This window comes from Crotalus tigris, unplaced genomic scaffold (genome assembly GCF_016545835.1).
Source record: "Crotalus tigris isolate CLP2741 ecotype Arizona unplaced genomic scaffold, ASM1654583v1 scf7180000017666.379230911805:20528666, whole genome shotgun sequence".
NCBI classification, from domain to species: domain Eukaryota; kingdom Metazoa; phylum Chordata; class Lepidosauria; order Squamata; family Viperidae; genus Crotalus; species Crotalus tigris.
In genome coordinates, this window is record NW_024096552.1 from 6,441,287 (window position 1) to 6,454,482 (window position 13,196).

Consider the following 13,196-nt stretch of genomic DNA (forward strand, 5'->3'; position numbering starts at 1 on the left):
CTATCTTTACCATCTGTGTGATTAAAGATTCCTTTTGAAAATTCAACATAGTGGATTTAGAAAAGAAGAGAAGGGAAGGGGGAAGTAGATGTAAGATCCAGCAATAGGTATACTATTCTTTTTTTTTCCCTGTTAATACTTACGAATATTATGTGACAAATTAGATGATTAAATCAAGTAAGTCTTTATCATATTAAAGTCTCCAGTCTTTCAATTATTTCCTTTTCATTTATTTCTAAAATGTATTAGTCAATTAAAGAAAAGACAATGTATATTGATAAAAACAAAATAAACATAATTCAAAGTTCCTTTTATCTTGAGACTATTGTGTCTGTTCCAATTAAGAAAATAATCTGACAATTTTTATTATTATTATTAATAACGTTCAATGAATAACTGTGTAAATAATACTAGAATTAATTAATTTAAAAAATCAGAAACCAGCCACTCTTAGCATTTTGAATTTTCATTGAATTGAACAATAGATATTTAAAATGTGCACACCTTCCCCTTTGAAATCAATACTAACTGATCTTTCCCTGTTTAAAACAATAAAAGTTTTGATCATTATTACACCCAATAGGAAGTTCCACTGCAGCACGTTTAATTTAATAAAAACACACTTAATATTACTGTATTACATTAGCATTTAACCCTGTAATTTGAAATATGTACTTTCATTCTTCATTAAAAATATTGCAGAGGAGTAAAACTAGTAGTTTTGTTTTGTTGTGAGTTATAGTAAATGGCTTCCCAAAAAAAGAATATGGGATGCTTCCATACTGTATATAGAAAAGTCAAAAGGTAGCATAATAGGAACTACATAGTAAGAAATTGTGATTGTATTTAATAACAAATTATGTATAGAATTTAGATGAATGCTAGCAACAGAGATAGGTACAAATGTATACTTTATTCTTCAAAGTATTATATGTAACAAAGTATTTGGGATTTGATGTCATCAGTATGCTGATGATACAGAATTATATTTTTCACCCTGAAGCAGCCAAGTGAGATTATGAAGGTTCTGTTTCAGTGCCCTGAAGTTGGAGGGGGGGAGGTCTTCCTGATTTTGCAGCTCCTGCTTGCCAAGCAGGAATCAGCAGTGGTCAGGAAGACTTTGCACAACTCCATCTAATGTGCCAGTTGTACACATTCCTAGATCAAGAAGCCCTTCAAGCAGTCACTCATGTCTCAGTCAACCCTTCCCCCCTAGCTTGACCACTGCAACACCTGCTACATGGGGCTGTACCTGAAGATCACACAGAAACCTCAACTGGTCCAGAATGCACCAGCATAAGCAAGCTGCACAGGTTGGTGCTTTGATTCCAGATTCTAGATAAAGACCTATGTGGCACAGGCAATGTTTACATGAGGGAATGCCTGTCTCCCATCAAATCTGCCTGACAAATCTGATTCTACAGGGTTGGTGTACTCCAAGTTTCTTCAGTTAAACATGCCATCTATCCAGAAATCTGCCTTGTCTAGAGCAGCACTTGGCTTCTGGATCAAGTTGTTTAGAACAGCCATGAGGACCTGTTGCAATCTGTCGTAAATGTGGGTCAGTTGCCAAGTACTACAGTTACAATCCTGTGATCATGGGGCTAGTTTGACTGTTTGAAATGCAAGTACAGGTCATTAGTCATGTGTTCCAAGGCTATCATAACTTTGAACCATCATTAAACTCATGGCTGTAAGCTGAGGACTAACTGTATACATTCCAATTATAGGTTCTGTGCCTAATATAACCAATTTTGAGAGGCTTAGATGCCCTATTGTATACAATAAGCCTTACATTATACACAAAAATCAAACAAGTAACAGAGAACTCATAATTCCCAAAAAAAATTCAAACCAAAGGCACAATCAACATCTCTACCCCAATTCTTAGAAGGAATGCTGTTTCAAAGAACAGGAGCAGCACCTGAAATGGCCCACCTTCAAGTCCCTGAAGATTATTTTATCTGAGTGAAGGGATTCTAAGGAAATCTTTTTTAACTGGTATTTTGGATGGGCATAAATAATTGGAACAAAGCAATTCCAAAGATATGTAAGTCGTAAGCTACAATAGCCATGATTTTAAAAGTAAAATAAGCACTTTGAATTTATTTCAAAGCAAACTAGTAACCAGTGCAGCTCTAGCAATAGTGTATAAGCAAATTACAATGCATCCATAATAGTCCAAGCTGTTGCAATGGTGTTGTTTCCACGTGGTTTACAAAGCAGCCTCAGATAGAATGGATTATAATAATCCAAATGACACTAGTGCGATTAAGACTACATCTAAAAGTATGCCAACTATGATCCAATATACCTGTGTATACGGGTAAAATTAGATTCTTTACTTCTGTGTAACCATACAAAACAAAACTGCATGATGGTATATATTTGTGTATATTTTCTTGGGAGTAAGCCATATGGTAACTATAATAAGTTTAATTTCAAAGTTAATCACATAGAATTAAAATAGGAAATTCACCTGTTAAATAGACTGTATTATAGGATAATGAGAATTACACTATGTATATTTTGAATTCAAATAAAAGGGCATGAATTAACTACTTTTCCCTCTTTTTGTACATAATTTTGTCTGAAGTCAAGACCTATACATTAGTTATCGATTATCTCAAGTACCAAGTACAACTTCTTTCTATTTGTTTTGTAACAGTGAGTAAAGAGATTGACAGGCATTAATAGAGTTACTCCAAACACTGTCTCCTACACTATTTAAACAAGGACTTCACTTCATTAGCTTTTGTGAAAGAAAATACAGTCAAGCTAAGGACTGAAAATGTCTCAAGCCTTCTGAAATTAGGACATTAATAAAATAGTAGTCATCTCAAGCCTCATATTATCACAAAATATAAATTATATGTTTTTCCTTTATTTAAAAAAATGATTATAGATTATAGAACTATTTGTAGTTCTAAGTGAAAAGAAAAACCAAAAGTAGGATTAATTGTAGTCTCATTTTTAGGAGAGCCAACATAACAAATCAGTATTTAGTTTTAGTCTGAATATCAAGAAATCTGAATGCACACCATGTACTGTATTTGTTTTCAGAAAAAAATGCTTAGTCTGTAAAAAGTTATCGGATCAGCTAAAGTGAAACAATTGAAAATCCAGAATAAGTTAAAATACAAGGTACATGTATAGTTGAATACCCAATCATGTCAAGGATTGCCCTATTTTGTTTAAGAGGTTCTTCTAAGTTTTCAGAAACAATGTAATGTAAATTGTCGAATCAACATTTCTAAATATAAATCCATTTTATTAACCCATTCATCAGGGAAGACATTCTGACACTTCAGCAAGGCATATAAAAACTTTCAGTTTAGAAGCACCATGACTCTGATACTATCAGAAATGTTACAGCTACCATTTCTTATTTTAATCAGGAAATTTAAAACAAGTCCTTCCTTAATCATTCAATATAGTTTGTCATAAATTTCTAATGGCTTTTATTAGTGAAGTGATATTTGATTTTATTAGTTAAATAAAGACAACCAGCACAAGTCTGAAAAGTGAGTGAAGAATTATTATGTATGTTAATGAACATTATAGTATATACTACTAGGGCAATATTTTTCTTAATTTAGTTAATCTCTTAGATTTCAGTATCACTTGATTGTGATGGTGGCAATTAAAAGAAAATTACTTTCTTCATAAAAAATATTAAATGAGGCATTCTGTTGTAAAATTAATATAGACTTTTCCCTCCATATTTAAAGAAATGTTTAAACTTCCTTATTTTAACAAATCTCTCTTTTTATAATCTGAGGAGACCAGGAGAGATAAAAGGATTCAGTTGAGGCCTACTTTTAAAAACTCAAATGCCAGGCCTGATTAAGTTTCTCTCAATTTCATTACAAGGGCTTCACCTTTGAAAAGGATGAGATGGTACAAATCTGAGGCTCAGAACAAGGCAACATGCTTTTGTCTGGAGTAAGACAGGTTTTCAGAAACATAAAAATGTTAAAACCCATTACAGTTCCAAGCTCTAGTTCCAAAAACAGATGAGCAAATGGCCTAACTAATTTCAGCCTTTTAATTGCGTGTCTAGAAGATTTGTTAAATATATTCTACCTTTTCATCAGGAAGATGGTTTATATTCTAACCAAACTTTCAAAACTCAGAATCCCAATATCTCTGAAGATCCAGCATCTTTTTTATTTATGCTGTACTTTGTAAAGAGAAAACTATGTTTAAAAATCCTCTTACTTGACCCAATTATTTTAATAGTCACAGAGACATTGCAAGTGGCTTGTGAAAATTAAATATTCCTTTTTAAAAAAAAAAAAATAATCAGAACCTGTTTTTAAAAATCCTGTAACTTCACTTAGGAGTTTTATAAAAAGAAAGAGAACCTCAGTTTCAGTTCTATAGGTAAATCATAGTCTGCTGGGAAACATTTCAACACATAGCCATTACATAAAATCTGGGTTGGCAAATTGATCCGTGTTTTGTTCCAGTCACAAGAAAGAGCATGTTAACCGGAGTTCTTGCTTTTATGACTCTCCTCACTTTGCAGCCTACAGAGTCACTTTCCCTCTCTGTCTCCAATACACACCCTTGCCAGACAACGCATGCCAGAAATACACAAACTTGCACGCTACCACCCTCCTCTTTCCAAGATAATACTGGGGCGGAAGGGAACACTTCCCTTTTCTTCCTTGCAGGTTGTTGTTGTTATCACTATCTTTATTATGTAACTACGTGAGACTCTCCCTTATACTGGGGAGGGGACTAGAGAGGTGGGGAAAAAAACAAACTCAACTCCTCCTAAAGTGAGGACAAATGCGCCTGACGCCAATTTCCCCCTCCCCCCCGGGTTCAACCCCCTCCTCTTCGCGCATTGGGATTTGGAGAGGCGATCTACACCCACCTGTCTCTAGGGTCGATCCAGCTGGTCTGTTTGGTGTTGTGGTCGATGTAGAAGACTTTCCCATCGTAATCCCTCGCCTCCTCCCAGCCGTCGGGTAAGGGCAATTGCCCATTCCCCATTTTTCTAGGCATGGTCGAAGTCAGGGTATAGCTGCTCCATAGGGACAGCAAACAAGAAAGAAAGGAGGGAAGCGGGAAAAGACGCCCCCTCCTTCCCCTGGAGCTCTGGGTGGGTGGAGGGAGGCAGAATCGTGCAATGGGCCAGGAAACTCTCCTGAGTTTCAGTCCACCATGTCTGGACGGAGCCTCCGCCTTCGGGCCTTATTCCGTATTGGCAGCAGGGGGTCAGGGGGTCCAGGTTAAGACGAGGCGCTGCTTATGTTCCGGGGGGAGGGGGAGAACCGGCTCAGTCCCGAGCGGCGGCGGCAGCGGCAGCCACTCATTAACATGAGATTAGCATCCATCTCATCTGCATGCACATTCCTGGCGGGTGCATTCCTGAGCGTTAACCCTCTCCGTGCCACCCCGCTACTTGAAGGAAAGACTGGAAGTCCCGCAAGAATGTGCTGCGCGGGGAGGAAGAAGCACGCGCGAGCACGCACATCCAGGGGATTGGGGGGACCAGGAGTGGGACGGATTGGAAGAGACAGAAGGAGGGCAGAATTGAGCAGCGCAAGTTCTCCGAGTGACTTTTTTAAAAATAGCAACTTTTTCAAAACAACAACATATTTCTCCCATTCTAGAGTTTTTCCGTAAATTTGATCCTGAAAATCTAATAATTCTCGGCTCCAAGGATTTTTTTCCCCCACATAACCCTGTGATTATAGTCGTATGAGTGCTTTCCTGTCAATTCAGCACCTAAGGAGATAGTTTCTATTTTCCAGAAGACTTCACGTTTTTCCAAGTTGCTGCCGGAATAGTGAAATACTCACAGATCATCTTCAAACCAGAACTGTGAAAATTGTTTTTCTTCACTGTAATGCCTTTATATTACTTTTGTTTAGTCAGGGCAGTGAATTATTTATAGATGTGTTCTCAGCAAAGAAACATATTCCAGCATAAAGCTTAGCTTTAATAAGAAGACAAAGTTAGTAGTCCTGTAACAAACAGGTGGAATTCAGTACTTGAGACTAATAGACTGCATCATCCAGCTTGGCATTTCCCAGATGTGTTGAGATGCAATTTTCAGAACTTCAATCTGGGTATTCATGCTGGTAGTTGTGACGTCTACACATCTACTAGATCACAAATTGTAGCTCAAGATCCAAAAAGATCTTGATAGACTTGAACAATGGGCCCTATTCAACAAAATGAGTTTTAATGTGGAGAAAAGCAAGGTTTTACACATAGGCAGGAAGAACCAAAGGTACAAATACAGATTAGGCGAAACCTGGCTCAAAAAGTGTAACTGTGAGAGGGACTGTGGAATCCTAATGGACAATCATTTAAATAGGAGCTAGGAGCAGCAGTAGCCAAAAATCTAATACAATCTTTAGTTATATAAACAGGCATAGAAGCAAAATCACGTGAAGTATTAGTATCGCTTTATAAAACCTTAGTAAGACTTTGCCTGGAATACTGCATCTAGTTTTGGTCATCACATTACCAAAAAAAATATTGAGACTTTGGAAAAAATGCACAGAAGAGCAACTAAGATGATTAAAGGCCCAGAGACAAAAACATATGAAAAACAGTTGCAGGATTTGGTTTGGCTAGTCTAGAGAAAAGAAGAATTAGAGGGGACATGATAGCAGTATTCCAGTATTTGAGAGATTGCCACAAAGAGGAGGGAGTCAACTTTTTCCCCAAAACACCAGAAAGCAGGACAAGAAACAATGGATGGAAACTAATCATGAAGAGAATTAAGGAGAAACTTCCTAACAGTGAGAACAACCAGTGGAACAGCTTGCTGTCAAAAGTTGTGGGTGTTTCATCACTGGAGTTTTTAAAGAAGAGACTGGACAGTCACTTGTCTGAAATGATATAGAGTCTCCTGCTTCAGCAGGCGATTGGACTAGAAGAACTTGAAAATCCCTTTCAGCTCTAATCTGATTCTGATTCTCATTCTGATTTATTAATAGTGTATTAGGAGGCCTCTGTTACTTTCATCTTGCCCATTCAGCTATTTTGCACATTTCTTTTCCTTACTTTTCTTCCTTTCCATGCTCAGGCTGACTTCCTTCTAGATTGCCATTCTTTCCTCTTTCTTTATGAATTATTTCTTTGTACATTTTTTGTAATTTGGTCTTCATTCATTCTGTGTGACCTTTGATCTCACATCTAAATTAAATCCACATTAATGCATCAAACATTCTTCATCTTAATACACTTCTTAATTTCTTTATTTTACTACATACACTCTATTCCACTGTGTTCATGTTACTCTTTTGTTTATCCTATCATACACAACTTTCACTTCCATATAACAAAATGGGCAGAATCATGTTTGTAACAAAAGACATTTTCACTTCTTTTAATATACATTACATCTTCTCATGTAATTATTGGCATGTTTTCCTAATCAAATGTCAAAATGATTGAATGTATATTAAATTATTACAGCATAAGTTTTGCATTTTTCATACTTGTGTCATATCATGCTTTGTGACATCATTTGGCTCCCCCCCCCAAGTCTGTACATGCTATGTACTATCTTTCTACCAGTATTTGATAATTTTCCATCTATTTTTTAATAAATAAGTCTATCAAATCAATCTCTTGTTTTCCATCACCACTTTAAAGAGAGAAAAGTGCAAAAAAAGAAAAAGAAACAATGGATAACAATAAATATACTAAATAATGATATAATGAAACTTTTTTATTTCACTGAGGTGTTCCAATAATGTATCAGCATCCTCCATCTTACTTCTGAAAGAAATCGGGGAATATATATTTTCCTTTCTTTTTTTCAATATGACAATGCACAATATGATATGCACAAACTGTTTCCCATAATCTTTGTAACCTTATTTTATCAAAAGTAAGTTCCCAGTTTCTACTTTTTGCCTTTTCCACTGGGTTGAAAGGATTAGCTGGTGACATCACAGTTGTCTGGGCAATGTCCAATTGGGGCTCTTTTCATTCCCCCAGCAGGAGCTGGAGCAAAGGACGAGAGCTCACCCTGCCCCAGTACAGCACTAGGGTTTCGAATGCAGGCTTGCTAACTTACAATCCAGCGTCCTAACCATGAGAGCCACCATGCTTCTCACTTTTTGCCTCAATAAAGCAAAAATTAAGTATAGCCCCAAAACATGTATAGCTATGTTCTTTAGATGGGAGATTTTATCTTTTTTTTTTTCCAAATTGCAATGCAGTTGTGGGATTAATTGCACAAAAATGTCCATGGGCATCTCCCACAAGGGCCCCAGAGATAACAAACAGACCGGCTCTAGACACAGGATGCATTCATCAACCATTTGGACAGACTCTGATAAGAACACCTGCAGTAGCCTTGCATCTGGAAAGTGTCTGTTATTTGATATATTGTAACCACCCCTATATACGACTTTTGATTATGCTGTGTGATGTAAAAACCTGAGTAACAATAAAAGAGGGTGCTGGAGTCAGCTCTGGGCTCCCATCCCGAGATACCTGCTGCGTGCATGTCTCATTCTCCATGGGAGACCACCTCATCTGGTGACCCTGACGTGATCCACTGAAGGATACGTCCCTGCCGACCCTTTACTTATCGCCTGGAATAGGCTTGGTGCACCCGACGAAGTTGCTGGCAACTGACTCCTCTTCGTAAGTATGGGGGGTGGAATGTCTCACGCTCAAAAGCAGCATGTGGAAGAGCTGAGGTTACTTGGCAGGAAAAAATATCTTACTGATCAGGAACAGAAATTAACCCGTCACCTTTCTAAATCTGAGGCTGCTAAATTGCTTGCTTACGTATGGGCTAACTGCTCATCCTATCCGGAGTCTGGATCTTTAAAAGTAGATACATGGAGGAAAATTGGCACCGTTCTTCATCAGTCTCCAAGAGCCCCCCCAGAGATTTTGTGCCTTTGGAAAATTGCCTATACTCTGATTCAAACCTATGCTGACTCGCCTCATCAGTCTTTATTAGATCCTCCACCATATAAAAATCCGTCTGTTATGTTGGCCACTCCCTTGCCCCCTGGAGCAGGTTTTAACCCTCCCTCTGCCACTGCAAATTCTACAGCCTCTCCTGTTCCTGCCACGTTGCCGCCTCTCTCCCGGCCCGGAATCATCTGTGGTGCTTTTCAAAAGGCTTTAAACAATGGTGATTTAAGCGTTTCTGAACTATCCGAGACAGAGTTGTTCCCTGTTAAACTAACAAAGGAGTCTGCAGCTAACCCCTCTCCAAAGGCTGCATCCTTTTCAGACCTTACTTCTTCTGCTTCGCAATGTTTTTCTGCCATAGATTTAAAATTGGCTTCTGCTCTTTCTGTTACTTTTCCTAACCTACTCATGGTTGCTGAAACCCTTTATTCTGGACCCTTGCCTCTGGAAACGGAGGCAATAATCCTTCCCACACCTGTTGCTCGGGAACAAGGAGTGTTTGTGCTTCCAGGTTTGATAGATCCCATGTATAGAGACACCCTAAAAGTCCAATTTTATACCAATCTCCCTGTCACAATGAACCGGGGGGATACGGTGGCACGCTTGGTCTTATTACCATGTCCAGCACCACCCATTCCAGAGGCTGCATATGCACCTCACTCTGGGAATTCTTCCTTTGATTTATTGGCACTAACAAAGCAAATTACTCCCCAAAAACTGGTGATGCCTTTTTTAATCAATGGCATTCCATATAACTCCACTGGTCAAGCGATCGTGGAACGAGCCAATCAGACCGTAAAAAGGGCTCTAGACATGCATGCAAAAAAGAAAGGGGAAAATACCCCCGGCTTGCCTGGGATACAAAACACTCTTAATCTTGTACTTTTTACCTTAAACTTTTTGAATGTTTCTGGCACCCCTGGCTCAACTGCCGCAAGCAGGCATTTTTCTGCTTCTCCCACAGATTCTTCACGCCCCCAGGTATACTATCGACGTTTGCCTGATCCCACCTGGAAAGGGCCTGCCTCCCTCATTACCTGGGGTTGAGGCTATGCTGCAATAGACGACCATGGAGAGATCATTTGGACTCCAGCTCGTTGTGTTCATCCTTATATGGCTCAACGTACACCACCTCAGCCAGGCATATGAGGATCAGGGACTGTGGGCTTTTAATGCTTTTGTACGGGATGCCAGGCGCACTGCTCTTACACTTAACATCACGAACTGTTGGATTTGCATGCAAATTCCTGGTGACAGTCGTGGTGGCCTTTTTTTCCATGCCATCCCGTTCAATGAAACAGGATGGAAGCAGCTGTGGAACATAACTACAGAGACATTGAATATGACATATGCTGTGGGCGCTCATATAATGGAACCTGCCAGATTTTGTTTTTATAGCACAGGACTATTCCGTACTGCCATTTATTTGGGAACTTATAGTAATTGTCAACAAGTTATTATATGGAATTCAGCAAAGAAATGCAAATCCATCAAAAGCAACCTTACTAAGATAAATGACACTTATCGAAGCAATCAATGGACAAACATCAGTACTCAAATCAGCAGAGGGATTCTACCCAATCTAGGAGTTGCCATGAACTATAGAGACCTTCATTTGCTTAATAATTGGACTGTTCATATGTTTAATGAAACAATCAACAGCATTAAAATGATTAATCAAGAAATGGGGGAAATAAGGGAAGTAGTTTTGCAAAATCGGTATGCTTTAGATATTATTTTAGCAGCAAAAGGCGGTGTATGTGCCTTAATTCATTCTCATTGTTGTATGTATATACATGATTTTCAACCTAATATTTCTGTTACAGCTAGGAAAATGGAATCTTTGCTCCAAAATAATCCCTTACGCAGCGATGGATCAGGCACCGTGGGTATTTGGGGTGCCCTTTGGTCCTGGCTACCGGATGGATCCTGGCTACAATCTTTGATTTCTATTATAGTAACCATTTTGATATTATTTGTATTGCTATGTTGTTGCATTCAATGTATTCCCTCCCTCCTGCAAATGTGCAAAAATGTTACGCCCTCCGCTAGGAAGGACGCCTTAATCAGTGAATCAAGATCCCTTCTGGAACTGGAAGTCAGTAACATTGAAAAAACAGAAAAGCAGGAGATGTGGGATTAATTGCACAAAAATGTCCATGGGCATCTCCCACAAGGGCCCCAGAGATAACAAACGGACCGGCTCTAGACACAGGATGCATTCATCAACCATTTGGACAGACTCTGATAAGAATACCTGCAGTAGCCTTGCATCTAGAAAGTGTCTGTTATTTGATATATTGTAACCACCCCTATATACGTCTTTTGATTATGCTGTGTGATGTAAAAACCTGAGTAACAATAAAAGAGGGTGCTGGAGTCAGCTCTGGGCTCCCATCCCGAGATACCTGCTGCGTGCGTGTCTCATTCTCCATGGGAGACCACCTCAGCAGTAATTCCCCTTTTCTTAGAAATAAGGATATTGCTTAGGAATGAAGATTTTTATGATTAAGATGGATTTTTTCCCCAATATTACAATGCACACTGCCTTATTGAACTCTGCTAGGTATCCAGTAATCTTCCAGTCAGAGCTGAAGTGGTTGAAGTGGACCTTGTGGGTCAACAAATGGGGTTCTATACTTTGTTCAGTACAGAAAGATTGCACGAATCTGCTTGCTAACACACAGTAGAAGAACAAAAAGTGAAGAATAATAGAAAGTGAATAAAGTTAAGGGACATTGCCTGGAGAATGTCAAGCAATCTAAATAGTAAATCACATTTTAATTATCATTATTGTCAAGAAAATAAAATATATGGTGCAAAAAAGCATAGTGAAAATTCCTGTTAGCTGATTCTGGTTTCCAAATACTGAATTTGCTGTACTATGTAAAAAGGGATAAATTTATTATAGCATGAAAAAGGGACCTTTTCTCCAAGGAATATACATTCTAATCCAAAGAAACTTTATAACTACATGCATGATCTGTAAAACAAATAATGCAGGCTCAATGCAAATACCTCATTTACTATTTTCTTTTCTTGTAATTAATTCTATGATGTACAATTTCTACATCTAAATAAGAATATTTACATTAATTTCTCTATTAGCTTGAAGAAATCAGGATAGAGTCTAACATACATGTTCTATGAATCAATTCAATACCTGAAATGTATTTTTCTATAAAAGAATCCCTTCTGTGTTGGAGTCCAACTGAATCAAGATTGTAATTTTCAAGTACTGTGGAAGAATTGAGAGAATGGATTGATAATGCAGGCACCATTAAAATATATAAATAGAACTCATTTGATTTTTTTAAAATTTCCTATAGACATTTATACATATATCAAGGTAAAACTTTCAGTAATTACATGGATGCATACATGTAGTCTTCTTGGAATTAATACTGAAGTTTTGCAGACTACAACTTGTTTTCAAGTTTGTTTATATATAGACCAGTGGTGGCACAGTGGTTAGAATGCAGTACTGCAGGCTACTTCTGCTGGCTGCCTGCAATTCGGCAGTACAATTCTCACCCGCTTAAGGTTTATTCAGTCTTCCATCCTCCCAAGGTCAGTAAAATGAGGACCCAGATTGTTGGGGGCAATAAGCTGACTCTGTAAACCACTTAAAGAGAGTTGTAGAGCACTGTGAAGTGATATATATGTTTAAGTGCTATTGTTATATCAGCTCAGCTGTTTAATTTTCAGCATTTGTAGCTAATCAAGCATCAATCAAAACTGTATAAGCCATAATTTCAGTCATGAACTTTTAATGAGAATATTTATCATATTATCTGTCATTTTACTTTCAAGAGGAAGTGATAAGAAATCCAGTCCTTTGCACCATACAGATGCATGATATCACTATTTGATGGATTTTATTGAGTTCAGAAGCTAAGCAGAATCAGTTAATATTTGAAAGGGAAATCTCCAGGGAATATCACGGCTTTAGGCTAGAATAATTTCTCTTTCTCCAGGAACAATGTCAAGCTCCTTCCTTACTATTAGCCAGATGCGAAATTAAAATGTCCATGAAACTGGCAAAACTCAAGTTCATCTTGAAGAAGACTCCTTTTTTAATACAGAATGAGTTTTCCAAAAAATCAGGAACTTAAGGATAGGGACAGAAGATGAATAAAGTCTATGGCCTCTCTTCAATTATCCCCATTTCAATCATATGAGCTGTGCTAAGGGAGCTTCAGCAAAAGCACTGAGTGGGAGACTTTGTTCATCTAAGTCTATCGCCCTTTCCCTTTTTTTTCCCTCAATGCAAGGAACTCATGTTC

General features: G+C 38.0%; 1 protein-coding gene across 2 annotated transcripts in view; it reads right to left on the reverse strand.

Annotated features, from left to right (window-relative positions):
* The window catches only part of WWC2 (WW and C2 domain containing 2), a 149,758-nt gene extending 143,252 nt beyond the window's left edge, over nucleotides 1–6,506 (reverse strand). For both annotated transcript variants that reach the window (XM_039336651.1, XM_039336650.1), the window contains exon 1: nucleotides 4,886–6,506. In XM_039336651.1, coding sequence (XP_039192585.1) covers nucleotides 4,886–5,016 — 131 coding nt within the window. In that variant the 5' untranslated portion in view covers nucleotides 5,017–6,506. The remainder of the gene's footprint in view (nucleotides 1–4,885) is intronic.
* Nucleotides 6,507–13,196: the final 6,690 nt, after the last annotated feature.